Source organism: Doryrhamphus excisus, linkage group LG23, assembly GCF_037039965.1.
Source record: "Doryrhamphus excisus strain RoL-2023G ecotype Guam linkage group LG23, RoL_Dexc_Guam_v1.1, whole genome shotgun sequence".
In the NCBI taxonomy this organism is placed as follows: Eukaryota; Metazoa; Chordata; class Actinopteri; order Syngnathiformes; family Syngnathidae; genus Doryrhamphus; species Doryrhamphus excisus.
The window spans coordinates 5905210-5924669 of NC_136379.1; the positions used below are offsets into that span (position 1 = coordinate 5905210).

At 40.8% G+C, this 19460-nt stretch overlaps 1 protein-coding gene across 3 annotated transcripts in view; it reads right to left on the reverse strand.

The window, feature by feature from the left end:
• The window catches only part of LOC131107771 (teneurin-3), a 224286-nt gene that overhangs the window by 125185 nt on the left and 79641 nt on the right, over positions 1-19460 (reverse strand). For all 3 annotated transcript variants that reach the window (XM_058058074.2, XM_058058067.2, XM_058058100.2), the window contains one exon: positions 3383-3608. In XM_058058074.2, the coding sequence (XP_057914057.2) occupies positions 3383-3608 (226 nt within the window). The remainder of the gene's footprint in view (positions 1-3382; positions 3609-19460) is intronic.

Below are 19460 nucleotides of genomic sequence, written 5' to 3' on the forward strand. Positions count from 1 at the left end.
TTCTTTTCATCCTTGAGCCCAAACCGGACTTTTTAAAGCCTTCTTTCCGACACATTTATTAGCCAAGTGATGCCATTTGCAATTTTTTGTGACACAATAACAACCTGATGGAGTGCCGGTCGTAAAACTGACACTTTAATTTCTCAAATCCTACGGTGAAGCATCATTTTATTCAGCCCTCTCTGGAACGTTTTTTTACGAGCGCCGCTGAAACATTGTTTACTTTTTATTCTCTCATTTCATCAACGCCGCTTCTCAGCTGTGTTCCGAGTCAGTTGTTTTTAAGGAGGAACGTTGACACGCGGCGCTCATTCCGTGCACGTACCCTTCACAGTAACGACACATCTTCATTAAGTATGTGCTGAGGCTTGCACTGTAACACTTCACAGTGTCAGGATGGATCACACCTACTGTGCAAAAAAACAACAACTGGCAGGTCAATATTTGCCCTTTTTTTGGACACACTTTCCTGACGTTTGATGGTACAAGTCATCGGAACTGTCTTCCTCTATGGAGAATTTTGCAGAATGATATAGGGTCATACTTTGTTAGGCTTCGTAAGCATAGGCTAGACGTGCTGCACTGGAAAACAACGCAGGTTTTTCGGTACGGAATAGTTGGTACGATACATGTGTACCAATTTTACTGTACGCAACACTTTGAGTGAGGGACTGGAAGTGCCATAAAGCCTATGCAGCCTAGCCTCTGGCTAGCTGGACTCCAGAGAAACTAGACCTTGTAGTAATTTCCTAAAAACATTATACAATGATAAGTGAATTTCCGTTAAGTAGTATTCCTTATTTATAAATGGAACATGTTTGTAGTCAAAACATTCATTCATTCATTTTCTACCGCTTATCGGTCACGGGGGTGCTGGGGCCTATCCCAGCTCTCTTCAGGCGAGAGGCTGGTCGCCAGCCAATCACAACCAATGAAAATGGAAGTCTGGTGCTTGTGTGTCTCACCGAGCATTAAAGTAACATTACTCCCAGTAACATCCGAGCCCGGTGTAACTGCACAGGAAGGTCAAGAATGGGCAAACAACCTTCTCAAAGTCTACTGGGATGCTAACCTCATAAACTTGCTGGTATAGGTAATCTTCAAACAGCTAAAATAATGCAAAAGGCTAAAAAATCAACCAATTAGCTAATGTCATCCAATACTTCTCTACAAGAGAGGAGAAATATGATCTCAGGGAAGAAGTACATTTGAAACACTTCTATGCTAGGACTACGTTATGCTAGCCATAGCATTTCAGTATGTGGAATCAAACTATGGAATGGATTGAGTAAGACCCTCAAACAATGCACAACGATGAGCCAATTCAAGAAACAATACAAGCAGTTGATGTTTGCTAAATACAAGGATGAAGAGTCTTGAACCAGTCATGATGTGCTATACATATCACTATATTGACACTTACTATGGTACCCATTATGGCATTGGATGCTCATATCACCTCATACTTCGGTACATGATAAAACAAAACAACTTAAACTATGTTAGGAAAGCAGGAAGTGAACAAATGTAACAGTTACTGATTGTAAAAGTACCAGATGGAGGGGTAGGATTTAATAAGCTTTGCTTCTTCCTACTCCTTTTGGACATGTGGAACTGTGAACTGATTATGTGATGCATTCAATTGTAATCTGATGCATGTTCAAATGAAATAAACCATTACCATTACCAAGATGTTATCTCCGCACAGCCTCTGTAGGTGCTGCTGTTTTGGTTGGCAATGTACTTCAAATACTGTATCAAATATTCATCTCTCAGTCTAAAGAGTGGAAGTACACTACCTTCCGTGCACAACCCCACTAAATTGTCTCTTCCATGTCTGTACGGATGGGGTTCTGTCTGGCTCCGAAGTGAAGTGTGAACTCCAAACAACACAATCACACTAAGAACCAGCAGACGGAGACCTCGTGGAGGTGTCACCATCACGTTAAAAATGAACTCTGCCAGAGTGAGTGAGAGTGTGAACATGATGTAACCTCATTGTGACACAACTAGGATTGGGAATTGTTTGAATCTGAACAATTATGATTCAGATTTTGATTCCTTGTTTCGAGTCTGGTTTTGAACGATTCTTGATTCTGATGATGTACATTTTTTACATTACACATTGACTGTTGGATTTGTAGTAGAATTTGTTTTCTGTCTCACTGATTTTGAAGGGTGTTGTGTTGGTTGAGAAGGTCCCTTGACTGTTGCTAATAGAGACATACTGTGTACGTCAACAAATCTGCCTAGTACCAACTTTCAAATCATCCAGGATCCTCAAATCTAGTATGAGACCTCCCTGATTCTGACAGCTCGGAGGAGACTGCTTGCAAAGATGAGGTGCTGTGTTATTTCATTTATTTTTTTCCCAAAGGTTTAAATTGCTCGGGCTTATTATTTTTATACAATTTACATACATGCCTAGCGCTGCAGTATTGTTTTAGTATATAATTACCTGTCCATTTGCGCTACAATATTCAGCACTGACTATCATACTATCTTTTAATGCTTTATAATTAAACAGTAGTTATTTCGCAGCGATAATGATAATGTTAACAGTACGACACAGATCGGCATATACAGAAACATTTTTCATAGAAATTTCACATTTTATGATTACAAAAGTAATCATAAAATGAAACAGTCAATTTTGAGTAATAAGAATAATACGATGGACTGGGACTGGATCAGTCAACATGAAGCGGTTTAAAAAGCGGTTTATTTATTTTTTATTTTTTTGTCCCGTCCAGCCATTGGGGCAGATAGTATTGTTGATCTAAATGCCCTTACATGCTAAAAAAAAATAAAAAAAAAAATAAAATAAAATAAAAAGCGGTTTAAAAAGCTGTTTAAAAAGCCATTTCAACGGGTTCCACTGTCCTAAAGGTAGCATTATTTTTTTTTCCCCTCAAACTCAAAGCTTGGCGTTGTCCACTCTTAGCGCTGTGCCGGATGTGCAAGTATCCTGCTTAGGCCAAGTCCTGCTGTGTTTAAATACGCATGCTAACAGAATAATTAATAGAATGGCATTGCGGTGCTTCTGTAGATTATCACCGCAGGAGCCAGCGAGCCGGCACAGCAGAGCTAAATGGAGATGATGCGATGTCGGCAACAGGCAAGGATGATGAGCTGATGCATCGAAGTACTGTGTATTAATAGTAGTGTAATAGTAGTATACAGGTGGGAAGCAGCGCCCCCTGACCTCACATCATGTCATTACACACCTCATGCAAGGCGTACTCATACACGCCCTCCAACTGTGAGTGATATTGCTCTTCATAAAAAAATAACTCAACACCTTTTTTCAATATCCGGATGCTACTGTATCCATGACAACCACGTGAAGGCAGCAATAGTTCAAGCTGGGGGAGTCACTCACCTGCTCTCCAGGGCCACATTGCTGCCCAGCACCCAGCTGTCCTGCAGCTGGACGCATTCTGCCGTGCTCTGCAAATCGGCCGCCAGGCCGGCTGTGGGCGGTGGGCTCGCGGCCCTCTGATTGGCCAGCGAGCCGCGGCTCAGGGACGTGATGGAGGGGTGCTGTTTGTGCGGGGGCGGCGCCGGCGGAAGAGGAGGCGGGCCCTGCTCACTTGACAGATGGTCACCTGGTGAGAGACGGGGAGAGATTCGTTACAACATTAGTGGCGTGGGGGGGGCGGGTTCTACACTTCTGTCAATCTGATTACCGATTATCTTATTTGTGAGGGGAGTGATCAACTGTCAATCACAATGGGATATCTTCTATTTCTGAAATATCATATCTAGTTTAAGGGTGGTCATACATGTATTTGAAATAATGTGACCCCGATAGGCTGCAAGTGGTTAGCGTGCAGGCCACACAGCTAGGAGACCAGAGTTCGATTCCATCCTCAGGCATCTCTGTGTGGAGTTTGCATGTTCCCCCGGTTTGCATGTTCTCCGGGTACTCCGGTTTTCCTCCCCCATTCCAAAAACATGCTAGGTTAATTGGCGACTCCAAATTGTCCATAGGTATGAATGTGAGTGTGAATGGTTGTTTGTCTATATGTGCCGTGATTGGCTGGCCACCAGTCCAGGGTGTACCCCGCCTCTCGCCCGAAGACAGCTGGGATAGGCTCCAGCACCCCCGCGACCCTCGTGAGGAAAAGCGGTAGAAAATTAATGAATGAATATTAAAATATACTCTTAATATTTTGCCTTTATTCTTGTAAAATTCTTGATTATTTTTTAATTTTTGCTGTTTTTTTCTTGCTAAATAATCTATGAATAAATATATAAAAAATAGACACAAACAAGTATTTTTAGGTTTTTTTGTGTGTGCGTGTCCATTGTGGGGTCATGGAGAGCTTTACGACACAAACAGTCACCCCAAAATCGGTCCCCTGCGCATAAGTCAGAGATGCAAACCCTGCACAAAAAAAAAAAATAAACTAGACGGCACTTTTATAGCATGTCTCATAATTGTCGCAAAAGGCCACGCGGCCGACAGTTGGCTTCTCTTAAACAGAAGGTCAGTTATGGAGGCAGCTGTTCTTTTACGGCCGCTTAACGCAATGTTTCACGTTTGATTACAGCCAGAGAAGACTCTCAAATAACTAATGACCAGGACATCCATTAGCGCTCGCAGGGAGCAGGTTTTTCCAATTTGACACAAAGCTGTGTAATTGGCCCCTGGAATGGCGTGCGGTGATTATCTATCCATCTTCCCCGTTTAAAAGGTAAAAACCCACACTGCTGACAAATCTGATTTGCTCCAATGAGCCCCGGATGGGGATCGTCTTTCGGAGAGTTACTCCGGCCGAGCTGGGGAGATGCATCTTGCCTTTTGTGTTGACGGCGTGAATTTTTATCAAGAGGGCGTTAGAGTGTGAGCACTATGAATACCGGATGACAGCCTGGCACATCATTTAACCTTTGCCTTCACGAGCAGGCATAAAGAGCTTTTCCATGCGCATCAAAATGTGCTTTTATGCTATCGGTTTGAGATAACTTCATTGAAATGACGCCACCCTTTGTTATGAAGTGCCTTTAATGGCCGTGCAATTTGTGTCCTTGTCTACGGGCTTCTGCTTTTCACTTTGTCCTGTGCATGAAAGCTGCAAGCCTAAGGAGGCAGAGGTCTTTTTTTTCTGCTAAGAAATCATTTGCAGCGCTTCAAGGTAAAAAAGGCTTCGGGGTGACTCCGAAAATTCATATTTATTGAAGATGCGCACCGGAATAAACAGCAGCTCTCTGCAGAGCACATGTATGAGTTGGATAAATAAATGCTCATACATGTAATACATACATGTGCTTCTAAATAATGAGATGTTGTAGCAGGAAAACCCTCTCATGTGGCTGAATGACAACAATTCTGCAAAGATGAGTTGGCCAAAACAGACTCATTGCAATAAAACTCATTGCCCAACCGGTTATTAGGTTGAGGGGGCAATCACTTTTTCACAAAAGGCTACGCAGGTTTGGATTCATAATGGTAATGGTTTTATTTCATTTGAACATGCATCGTACTTTTACAATCAGTAACTGTTACATTTGTTCACTTCCTGCTTTCCTAATATAGTTTAAGGTTTTTGTTTTTTGAATAAATAAAAAAATAAAAACCCTTAAACTATATTAAGAACATTTTTTAAATAAATTATATATATATATATATATTTCTTTTTTTATTTTTATTTTTTTTACTTTTTTAATAAATAAGCAGGAAGTGAACAAATTTTTTAAAATATATATATTTTTTTAATAAATTTTAAAAATAAAAAAAAACTTAAACTATATTAGGAAAGCAGGAAGTGAACAAATTTGTAAACATATATATATATTTTAAATACATTTTAAAAATAAAACAAAAACTTAAACTATGTTAGGAAAGCAGGAAGTGAACAAATGTAACAGTTACTCATTGTAAAAGTACCAGATGGAGGGGTAAGATTTAATAAGCTTTGCTTCTTCCTACTTCTTTTGGACATGTGGAACTGTGAACTGATTATGTGATGCATTCAATTGTAATCTGATGCATGTTCAAATTAAAAAAAAAATTACAATTTTTTAAAATTTATTTTCAAAAATTAAAAAAAAATTAAAAACCCTTAAACTATATAGTCATATACTAGGAAAGCAGGAAGTGATAAAACATTCATGTAAAAACTGCATTTTGTATTCAGTTGTATTGTTGACATTGACTAACATTGAAAATAGTTTGATGATCTGAAACAAAAAGGTGACAAACCTGAAAAAATACCATCGTACAGACATTTCGACACCTCCCAGAACTGATGTTTACTGGTGAGTCCAAGAATATTTAGAAGTAAAAAAGGAAGGAAGAGCCCCCAGCTATCAGGCTCCTCTCTTGTGGAACTGATTCAGTCTGGGGGGCAGAATCCCTCTCTTTATTCAAAAGCAGATTTAAAAGTCACCTTTTTGCTCGAGTTTCCACTCAGGGCTTACTTAATGGTGCCGTGGGTCATCTAGTTATACTGCCATCAGGGATCTGCCTCCACAGGTTCCCCCTTCCCTTTCTCTGCAAGGACCATGACCGCTGTAGATACGTAGTCCCCTGGTGGCTCAACCGCTCTACCCTGGTTTTCCCATCTATCCACAATCTCCCCGTCTACGCTATCTCTCTAGCTCAAACCAACTGATTGAGACGAACAGCCGCCCAACACAGACTAGGTTCAGTTTGAGGTTTCTTCCCCAGAGGGAGTTTATCCCTGCCTCTATCACCACCTTCTAATGTGGGGTTCGCTTGGTTCTCCTTAATTGTAGACCTGCTTTGAAGTCACTATTTCATTCATTTTCATACATGTCGGTATTTGTTCGACCTTATGAAAGAAACTAATAACAAAAAAAAAACAAAAAAAACGAAGTGCCACTGTACTTTAAAGACACACCGCATATTTTCCAAATAACATGAGTCACGTCTGGACTCCCCAGGGTGCCAGCATTCGGCTTGAAGGCACAGAGAGAGAGCGGTAGATAAAATGAAACAATCATAAATGTAATTATTGGACCTAAATTATTGGCAGATTTCTTAAGTAATAAAGCCAGAAGGTCTCTAATGTTGATGAGACATGAAAGAAAATCATTTTTTACTGCTTGTAATGACATTTGAAGCAATAAAAACGTTCGGAGACACACAGCATCTTGGCCAATTATGACAACACGGTGTTATTTTCCCCCTCTCCAAAGCATACTAATATAAAAGTTGCAGCGTGGGGCTAGAAATCCCCACAGTTTCTTCTATTTGTGATCAAAACCTGAATCTTTTTTTTTTTGCCGGGAGTAGCTCAGCAGAGAGCAAGTGCAGCACATCCACTATAGAAAACACATGACAGCCATGATGGCGTTGGTAATGAACACGAAACGCTCCACTCATCTTCCAGCCAAGACCGAGAGTCCTATTAGCGAAGTGCTAAGCAGGCTAATAGAAATGTGGATCAGTGTGTGCTTTAGCTCACCTTTGGGCCTTGTTCGGCTCGGTGAGCCTGCAGCACCTTCCAGCTCCACTTCATTTGTTGGTTTTTTTTTTTTTATATTTTTTTCAACTCAAACATTTTCCATCAGCACAAACCAACTTCATGTCGAAGTGAGGCGAGGAGAGCAGTTATGAGGGAATTACCTAACGGGGAGCAAAGTGGTATGTAGCTGGAGAGAATTATGCCGAAATATCAGGGGAAATATCCCTGGAAACAAGGCTTGGCTAACATTAAACCTTTGAATGGATAATAAGGGAGACGGCTTTAAAAGAAAGTGCAACAAAGAATGAAGCGTTCGACTATTTCATAATAAAAGCGTATGGTAGGCGTACAAATAAATATATATACAAATCAGACTTTTTTTCTTTGTTTTTTAACTCTATCTTAGCCACCCATTTGCACTTACAGTGATATATGTTGGCTCACAGCTCGGTGACTCGAGTTCAATTCCAGCCTCTGTGTGGAGTTTGCATGTTCTCCCCGTGCATGCGTGGGTTTTCTCCGGGTACTCCGGTTTCCTCCCACATTCCAAAAACATGCTAGGTTAATTAGCGACTCCAAATTGTCCATAGCTATGAATGTGAGTGTGAATGGTTGTTTGTCTATATGTGCCCTGTGATTGGCTGGCCACCAGTGTGACTGTTCCAAGTTATTTGTGGCAGGCCACCAGACATCAATGAATGTATGGAAACACCTATTTAGTGCTGCTTTGTTGGTCTAATACTGGAATCCCTCACCACTGAGCTCTTTTCGCGGCTTCACTCTATCATGGGTGAGAAAAATGTGATAAATTCATAAATCAGGCATATTACTGTATTGGTAAAAAAAAATGCATATTTAAGCAGGTTAGGTTTTTTTTCTTAAATTAAGCATTTTCACGCACAACAATGGCAAAATCACTTAAAATATGAATATGAGGACTTCAGATGACGCATTCAATGAATGATAAAATGTAGTATTCTGCACTGACGTTACATTGATTTGTCTTATATGTCTTATTTTCTCTTATTATGTCTGCTATAGACCTTACAGCTAGGAGACCCGGGTTCAATCCCACCCTCGGCCATCTCTGTGTGGAGTTTGCATGTTCTCCTCGTGCATGCGTGGGTTTTCTCCGGGTACTCCGGTTTCCTCCCACATTCCAAAAACATGCTAGGTTAATTAGCGACTCCAAATTGTCCATAGGTATGAATGTGAGTGTGAATGGTTGTTTGTCTATAAGTGCGCTGTGATTGGCTGGCGACCGGTCCAGGGTATACCCCGCCTCTCGCCTGAAGACAGCTGGGATAGGCTCCAGCACTCTTGTGAGGATAAGCAGTAGAAAATGAATGAATATTGAATCCTACTTTGCGGAATTCACTTACCACAGTCTGGTACCAATTAACAGTGATAAATGAGGGATTACTATAAACCAAAAAAACACACTAAGATTGGTAAACAGCTAACAGTGCATCAAGGCAGCTGGGATAGGCTCCAGCACCCCCACGACCCTTGTGAGGATAAGCGGTAGAAAATGAAAATGAATGAATAATATATGTTGGTTGCTATTTGTTTACTGCTAATCAAGACGCCTCCATAGTATGTTGCTTTATTGTATTGCATCATCCATTGTATTGCCACCATGTTTATTTAGGAGGCTCAAGACTGTTTCCTGTACAGGTTGCTTAGGTCCACGGCATTGTTTGGCAGGAATAAAAACATAAACTCGGCTAACGTCCCTCATCTTTACTTGAAACTTTGCCTTGGAGCGTTTCGGCCTTTCAAGTGTAGGTTCAGTGACTGCAAGGCAGATGAAACGCTCGTTTGCTTTATGGGTCCTTGCTTTGAAATCACATCAAGACGGACGCCTGCGATTCCTCATGGTAGGCTGGTCGAAATCGACATAAAAAGCTTCCTGATGAATACTGCATGCACGCGCTGGAATGACAGACTAATTCCCTCCTTAATGATGCCTGCCCGTCTATTAAACAGCGCTTTACGACGCCTTGTTTTTGCAGAAACATCTCCATCAGCCGATCTGTGTTAGACACGCACACACACACAAGCGCTGAATCACTCCTGTTTTTGCCTTAATTGCTTCAAGTGGTGATTAATCAACAATTAATCACACACAATGGATAGAAAGCTTAACAGTTAATGCATTATTTGATGTTTATGAAGGAAATCAGGATGTCAAATGTCACAGTAAATGTCACAAAAATGGCATTAAATGTCCTGAATGAGCATTTTGACGTTTGATTAGATCTAGAAATGTGTGTGTGTGTGTGTGTGGGGGGGGTGGGGAGCTGTCCAAATGCTGCAATCCAAAGTTTATAGATAATGCTCTGTGGAGTGGGTGCAATCCAATCTGAAGGAAAAGTAGCCTTCAATGAAACCGACCCAACCCAACACAGCAACAATGGCGCCGTGTCGACGACAAACACAAACGTTTATAAACAAAAGGTCATGAACGTCAGTGTTTTTTTTTTATTCATGAAAGCTTTTAAAAAGCAACCAAAACTTGTACTTGCGTAAATGTCCCATTTGTTTTGATGTCTACATCGAATCCAACGCTTCTATTTGTGTCACAGCCAAAATGCTACCTGTCATTGTTGCCTTTGCTATTCTGCCCGCTGCTCTTAACTTTCCCAGTCAAGTGATGAGTCCCAAAGTGGTCTGAGTGGTCTGTGAATGGAGCGTGGAAGCACACCGGAGGCTGTCATTGTGTGCAGGCGCCGTTCACATTTCCCCACAATGACGCCACTTTTTAATGGCCGGGTCTATTGGGTTTCTGTGACATTCACTCTCCTTTTTTTTTTTTTTTTAATATTAATTCACGCATTGAAAGTCCTTGCATATCGCACGGCATATAATGTTCTGACACAAAAGTCGCTTTGCAGCCATTAAGCAACGCGGGCCTTGCGAAAGACTTGATGTTCATTGTGTAAGTACTGCAAAAAGGTCCTGTGCCATTTTGCTCTCCATTAAGAGACTGATGCCAGTGCTAATGGAAGTGAAAGGCCATTTGCTTCCACTGCTTCGGCCTTCAGCAAACACAAAAATGAGTGCGTAACCGCTATTCCTGCACATATACGCTATTCCTGCAAGTAACCGCTAAAGAAAGAAAGAAGTGACTGAGACGTCATCAAACTGCATGGTGTCCCACAGAGCAACAACAATGTGGTTACCGCGATTTTCCGTTTCCATCAAAAATTTGGCCTTGGTTTGTGTACATTTCCTGATTAACATGCATGTTTTGTTGTGTTATTAATAGATTTTGTAACCCTATCTGCATTCGTAATATATTCTTTTTATCACAGAACACCCCTTTGTTCACCCTGCTATGGTTAGCATGGGAACGCAAACTGTAAGCCATCGTCCTCAAGCTCCTTCGCCCGTCTCTGATGTCATATATATATATATATATATATTTATATTTTCTCGTCATGTCGACTATATTGGGTAATAAGCATGTAAAAGTGACTATAGGGGTGCTATTTCATGTGTAGAGTGTTCTAATAATGTTAAAAATCATATTTAGAAGGTTGTAAACAGGTTTTCTATGCAATTTATAAATGAGGAAATTCACTAATCATGGCCGGGTAGGGAACCAATGAACTACGATAATCAAGGGATTACCGTACATTATTTCTTACAGGAAAAATGTATTCGGTTACAGTATGTTTTGGTTAAAGTTGGACCTTGTGGTACGGATTACTGACGCTAACCAAGGTTCCGCAGCATTGCATAAAAGAAAGGGATTACTGTACATTATTTCTTACAGGAAAAATGTATTCGGTTACAGTATGTTTTGGTTAAAGTTGGACCTTGTGGTACGGATTACTGACGCTAACCAAGGTTCCGCAGCATTGCATAAAAGAAAGGGATTACCGTACATTATTTCTTACAGGAAAATTTTATTCGGTTAGAGTACGTTTTGGTTAAAGTTGGACCTTCTGGTTTCGGATTACTGACGCTAACCAAGGTTCCGCTGCATTGCATAAAAGAAAGGGATTACCGTACATTATTTCTTACAGGAAAAATGGATTCGGTTAGAGTACGTTTCGGTTAGAGTTGGACCTTCTGGTTCGGATTACTAACGCTAACCAAGGTTCCGCTTCATTGCATAAAAGAAAGGGATTACCGTACATTATTTCTTACAGGAAAATTTTATTCGGTTAGAGTACGTTTTGGTTAAAGTTGGACCTTCTGGTTTCGGATTACTGACGCTAACCAAGGTTCCGCTGCATTGCATAAAAGAAAGGGATTACCGTACATTATTTCTTACAGGAAAAATTGATTCGGTTAGAGTACGTTTTGGTTAAAGTTGGACCTTCTGGTTTCGGATTACTGACGCTAACCAAGGTTCCACTGCATTGCATAAAAGAAAGGGATTACCGTACATTATTTCTTACAGGAAAATTTTATTCGGTTAGAGTACGTTTTGGTTAAAGTTGGACCTTCTGGTTTCGGATTACTGACGCTAACCAAGGTTCCGCTGCATTGCATAAAAGAAAGGGATTACCGTACATTATTTCTTAAAGGAAATGTGGATTCAATTAGAGTACGTTTCGGTTAGAGTTGGACCTTCTGGTTTCGGATTACTGACGCTAACCAAGGTTCCGCTGCATTGCATAAAAGAAAGGGATTACCGTACATTATTTCTTACAGGAAAAATGGATTCGGTTAGAGTACGTTTCGGTTAGAGTTGGACCTTCTGGTTCGGATTACTAACGCTAACCAAGGTTCCGCTGCATTGCATAAAAGAAAGGGATTACAGTACATTATTTCTTACAGGAAAAATGGATTCGGTTAGAGTACGTTTCGGTTAGAGTTGGACCTTCTGGTTCGGATTACTAACGCTAACCAAGGTTCCGCTGCATTGCATAAAAGAAAGGGATTACAGTACATTATTTCTTACAGGAAAAATGGATTCGGTTAGAGTACGTTTCGGTTAGAGTTGGACCTTCTGGTTCGGATTACTGACGCTAACCAAGGTTCCGCAGCATTGCATAAAAGAAAGGGATTACCGTACATTATTTCTTACAGGAAAAATTGATTTGGTTAGAGTATGTTTCGGTTAGAGCTGGACCTTCTGGTTCGTATTACTGACGCTAACCAAGGTTCCCCTGCATTGCATAGAAGAAAGGTAAAAAAAAGTGTAATATGTTAGTTGCACCTTAGTTTGAGGGAGGCACTGCTTCGATATCGGTATTGATAATGAATTGCTGAACAGTATCGGATGTCAGATATCGGAAAAAAAAGCCAATATCGAGCATCTCCAGTTTGAACATGTGGTTATCAATGCCGTGAATAATGGATGAGCTTCCTGAATGAAACACTACTAGAGCGGGCTGGTTATTTATGTCAAATCAATAGCATGGCTCAGCATCATCGGCTCCGCAGCATCTTTGGTGGCTTACTCAAGACAATGGCAATATCCTTGGCCCAATGTGAGGCGTTCTACTCCCATCAGAGCAACCTTGCCCTGAGTGGGTTTGGGGGATTTACTCAAGGAGAGCTGACAATTTCCAGAGGCTTGTGGTTTGAAGAGGAACGCTGTGAAATTCCATCATATTTTCTGCCGGAGCACCTTCATCGCGCCTGTCCTCAATGTGGTCTGATCAGACGGCGAGGCCTCTTTTAAGCCGCGTCTCGGCGGGGGGAAGTAACCGATATTTCAAGGATTACATAATGCTTGCACCATGGGAAAGTTATTTAACCGCCATTCATCAGCTGACGTTTCAGGCAAATTCCAGACGTTCATGAAAAATGCACCGCTTGTAAATACAAGCTCTGAATGCTGAACCAGGCGAGTGCATCTTTCCCTCCGCCTCGCCGCAGATGGCAGATCATGGCACAGATGATGACAGCTTAGCGCTTCCTTCTGACAGCTCTCAGACTCCGTTGCAATTACGCTCCTCTCCGAAGATGCTGCCACAATTAGATTGCTGACAAAACATTTAGTTGTATTTATCCTATGTGGCCATGCTTTTATTTACCCTGCTTGTTTGCCTGGGCCAGACAGGTAACATGTAACGCCGCACAGGTGGTGCAGTCTCTGCAGTGCGGGACTGGAGCCAGAGCTTTCAATTATGACGCAAACAAAAATAATGAAATAGGTACGATGGAATGGTTGGGTGCTGCCATAATTTGCACCTGCTTTTTATCACCTAACTGATTAGCATAAATATTACATAGGATGACATGGCAAAAACTACAGTTTGTTTCTTTAATTATAATAATGCTTTAGAGAAAGTGGAGAGGACAATGTAGCTCTCTTTGACCACACACTTGTTTTTCAACAAGTATATAATAATCACGGTTAATTGGTCCCAGACCTGACGGTGATCAGTGAATTTCCGCAAAGTAGGATTTGTTATTTACGTATCATACCTATCTATGCAGAAAACCGTTTGTGACCATTTCAACACTATTAGAGACATGAAATAGCACCCCTATAGTCACCTTTACACAAATATTACCCAATATAGCAGACATTCATTCATTTTCTATCACTTATCCTCACAAGGGTCACGGGGGTGCTGGAGCCTATCCCAGCTGTCTTCGGGCGAGAGGCGGGGTACACCCTGGACTGGTCGCCAGCCAATCACAGGGCACATATAGACAAACAACCATTCACACTCACATTTCGCCAATTAACCTAGCATGTTTTTGGAATGAGGGAGGAAACTGTAGTACCCGGAGAAATACGTGTTTCCATACATTCATTGATTTCTGGTGGCTTGCCACAAATAATTTGGAACAGCCACAAATAAATTTGCCGCTACATGTTTGCCCTGGTTCATGAACACATCATAACGTATGCATCATGTGTCTTCGTGGAAAGGATTTAGGTCAGTAAACTTCGCTCCTTGAAACCTTAAAAGTCACATTGGCAAGCTGGGCATTTAGCTCGATGGCTAGCGCTCTCCACACTCACTCTGCGAGTGGTGGGTCAAGCCCAGGGTGGAACCCTGGCTGAACCAGGGGAGGTTTATTAACGCACGTCATACATACCTGGTCTTCCAGATAATAAGAAGACGTAGCAGGAGGGATGAGTGTTGCCATATTAGTGGCTTTTCCACTATACTTTAGTATAATAGTACGTGTAGGCCTACCATATTACTAGTACCCAGACCCCTCAAAAGCGACTAGGAGCTTTTTCTGGTCTTATTGGGAACGTTTGGCTGAAAAGTAGATGAAGCTGATGAATGCTAATTAGAAACCCAGGGGGGTTATTTGCTTTTGTCGTAATAGCATAGGCATTTCCGGGACCTAACCAAACACCAAACGACTCATCCAAACTCCTTCTATCAGACATGAACAATTGATTTGATTTGAGTCACAACTATTTCCTCTGATGGGTGACGGTATTATTTGCTTCATAGCACTATTTTGTAGTCAGTCATAATATGATACTTGAAATAAATATAGGGGAATACATTTAGTGTGGACTATACAGTACTGGTCCGAAGATAAGGTGTGTCCAACCTTATGATCTGTATTTGAAGTTCATAGACTCACAATAACAACACCAAGATGCCGCTACTCGATGCCTCTTCATACCAAAACCAAATCCACAAAGCCTTACTGACTCCAAACGTATCGAGAAAGAGTAGCAAGCAGGAAATGTTGATGAGCCACGCAGCCTGATCCCAATATGTCGCTGAGCCTGGTTCTGGCAACCGCATCTGCTTTGAATGTGAGCGTGTTAGAACACAATGGGCCTTGAGAGGAGTCACTCACACTGTCAGCATCACCTGCCAAAAACTGTGATCCTGCCTGGGCCAACATCACAAGTGTGATTTCATTCGCCGTCTCTACTATTTACGCGAGGAACAACACAACACTGTTATCCATTTGTTCGGGACTGGGAAGCGTTCCTTTGGACTGACGGAATTGGAATTAGCAACATGATGTATTCATTGAAATGTGGCATGTGTGCGCTCCCTCTGTCCTTTCCCCCTGCAATCACTTGAGGAAATGCTTCCTGATGGGGAAAAAAAACAAATCACTTGTGCTTGTAATGACATTTTTTTTTAGGTGGGAGAGAACTCTCCATTTGTATGGAAAGCATGCATATTGTTGACATATTGTTGGATGCATAATTCAGATTCAAAATGTCGCAGGCAAAGCGAAACTGACAAAAGCTTTTCAAATATACATTATGATTAGGTTTTGTCTAAAAAAAAAAACGATGCCTTGGGTATGATATAGTACTGCATGTACCAAACCAGTCTGTTATACATCGTTACGCATTATGAAGTATTGAGGACTAAACTCATGCATTATTTTCTGTTTTTGACTTCGTCTTTACGGGTTTCCTGTGTTTGATATGTCAAACGGTAACTTCACTAAACTTAACGCGAACTGGTTTTCCCTCCTCGCGGTGCTTCTGTTACTTTTTTGCAGCGTCACCGTTTGTTAGCCTTTGGTTGCCCCCATTCCCGCGGCTGTGATTGTTTGCACCTGCTCAGCATTAAAGACTCTTTTAGCGGATCTTTGCCTCCGTCTCAGCAACCCGCGGTCACACGCCATGCCAGCCGTGACAGAGGTCTTTACCGTTTTTATTTCCATGTTGTGTTACATTTTTTTGATGGTTTTGGCTTTTTAGGGTTTGTTTTGCGGCAATATAAAACTATGTTCTACTGAGAGAATGAATTCAACAGTGTTTTTCAGTGTTTTTTTGTTTTTTTTATTCACTCGGACAAAAATACACGAACAATGAGTCAGCAACTCATAGAGGTCCTGTTTGGGCACATTTGTACACAAACCAAGACAGTGTACAAAAAACGGGTGACCTATTGGTGAATCATTTTGACATAAAACAAATTATGCAAAAAACTGTGTACAGGAATATGTGGAAAGTAGAAATATTCCCAAAAAATATGCCATTTTATAAAGCATGTATTAATGAATATTGTAAACATATGATTGGCCTGTGCAGGTGTACCTAATGAAGTGGTTCACTGCTTGTACGGTACAGTAATGCCTCCTTTATCGCACTAAATTGCCCCCCACCAATTCGTTTTACCCAATATAGTAGCCATAATAAGATATGAGGTAAGCGATCAATACTTAAATAAGACTTGTGTTGTTAGCTTGCTGTGGGTTATGTTTGTGAGATAGATCATTCAAACCTGCTGTGATCAAATCTGGTGCTTGTGTGTCTCCCTGAACATTACAGTAACATTACTGACTAGTAGAATATTACATATCATACATCAAAATGTATTTTAATTTATATTCTTGTTCATTTAGCCATTTTTATGCTTGAAAATGCTTAATTTGAGCAAAAAAATTGCTTAAATATATATATATATTTTTTTACTAATAATAGGCTGTATTCAAGAACAAAATAGCATGAACCACAACTGAAGGAAGTTGCAGTGCAAAGTGGTGAGTGGTTGCTGTAGAGTCATGTAGCTATTTAACATATGCCTATAACAAGAAATGAGTCCCCCTTAATAGTGCAGTACATTAGGGTGTATTGCATTCCAATGTAGTTTAATACAAAAACAAAAATCCAATAGGGCAATTAAACATTTTAACACATTTGCATCAAAGCAGCACATAGTTTAAATTTATAAAAATAAAAAAATAAAAACACGGCATGTGGTAGCACAACAGAAGCAGCCCGTATTACAGCAAATAAATAAAGTATTTAATGCAAGCTGTATATTGAATGCATTAGTCTCACGTTCATTAATATTTCATGTGTTGTTATACAAGTCTCTTTTTGCTGATGAACTCAAACATACATTTCACTGCCTTAATACGCCATCCTCTCTCTCTCTTTTTGCTTAGTGACTTCAAACATTAGCACATGCAATCCTCTCTGCTTGCACAAAAAAAAAAAAAAAGTGTGTCTGCAGTGTTGGAAGAACAGCACGCAGCAGGTTGAAAATCCCTCTGCTTTCCAAAGCGCTTTCCCGGGGCCAAAGCTATGAATTGATAGCCCACAGTTGCAATACACTTGGCAGCGGAGCAGAGCTGAGCCACACCACAGGAATAATAATAGCGCCAATCGTTGGTTCACTCTTCAACCGCCATGCTAGTGTGTGTATGTGTGTGTGTGTGTGTGTTAGGCCTGAGCTGATGGTGTCAATATTCTCAGTGGGCTCGAACAATAAAGAGCATGTTGGGAGAAAGAAGCCTTACAGTGGTGTTGTGCAGGAAGACCCTCCGCTTAGACGTAACCTGCCGGTCCTCGGAGGCTGGCTGCACGCTCAATCAGCAACATGATACGCCCCGCGGCGCTTTGCAGGGGTCACCGCGCACACACACACACATATATCACGCATGAGCTAACACACACACACACATACAGTCCAACCAACTTCCTGCCATCCTGATGACAACTCATTAGTCGGAACGAGTCTTTAAAGTGAAATTTTCCATGTAGAATCCTGTCTCCGGCTTCCACGCAGGCGCGTCGCGTGTTAATCGATAAGAAACAGACGAGGAAGTGAGACACGTCCTTCAAAAGCCTCTAATGCTTGTTTGCGTGACAAGCCACAACGGTGACCACCTGCTATTCCGGTGTCCGCGTCCCTAAAGACGGCACAGCGGCTGCAACGTTTCACTTTGTTGGGCAGACATTGATTTTTACTTGCGAGGTGTTGTCGAGGAGGCTTCAGCTTATGCACACTTCTCTCCTCTCCGCCGTATCTCCAGAGGATGCTTTGGAGGGAACACACACACTAGGAAAGCTTGCTGAGATGTTGCAGGAAGAAGCTACAAACACGATGTATTACTCTATTGCTATTAAATGCTGACATGAAGCCGGTGTCCTTTACAGGCCGGGCAATATGGACCAAAAGTCTTATTTCCATATATTTAGGTTTAATATCGACATACAGTACGATATATTATCCTGACATTGTTTCCAGATCCGATACAGGAGGTTGTGTTTTTAGCCGTGTTTATCTGCATATTTGTGTTCAAAATAACTGGATGAGAAACTCCTATAGGTTCCTTAGACCAAGACTATGACTACGACTTTTTGGTAATGGTAATGGTAATGGTAATGGTAATGGTAATGGTAATGGTAATGGTAATGGTAATGGTAATGGTAATGGTTTAATTTCATTTGAACATGCATCAGATTACAATTGAATGCATCACATAATCAGTTCACAGTTCCACATGTCCAAAAGGAGTAGGAAGAAGCAAAGCTTATTCAATCCTACCCCTCCATCTGGTACTTTTACAATCAGTAACTGTTACATTTGTTCACTTCCTGCTTTCCATAATACAGTTTAAGTTTTTTTTGTTTTTTTATATAATCTATATTATAATATTATATATATATATATATATATATATATATATATATATATATATATTTGTATGATATATACTATATATAAAATGTATATTAACATATATATGTATGTGTATATATATATATATACACATACAAATACCAAAGACTAATCCAGATAACGGAATAATTCTGGATACTATGATCCAGAATATGAAAAACAAAATCGGGGACTTTTGGGATTCTCATCATAGGAAGACAACAAATGATGCACTAAAAATACAACAAAGGCCAAGACACATTTTTCTCATGATTTTGGCTTTCTAGCTCATAATTTTGACTTTTTTGTTCCCAATTTTGACATTTAATGTCATTATTCATTCATTTTCTACCGCTTATCCTCACAAGGGTTGCAGGCGGTGCTGGAGCCTATCCCAGCTGTCTTCTGGCGAGAGGCGGGGTACACCCTGGACTGGTGGCCAGCCAATCACAGGGCACATATAGACAAACAACCATTCACACTCACATTCATACCTATGGACAATTTGGAGTCGCTAATTAACCTAGCATGTTTTTGGAATGTGGGAGGAAACCGGAGTACCCGGAGAAAACCCACGCATGGAAGGAGGGTGTAATTGAACGCGTGTCTCCTAGCCGTGAAGCCTGCATGCTAACCAGCCTCATGTCATATTGTCCTATATCTTAATTAAGAGTGTATCTCATTCTTATCAGATACGTTTGACTTTTTTTTTGTAATT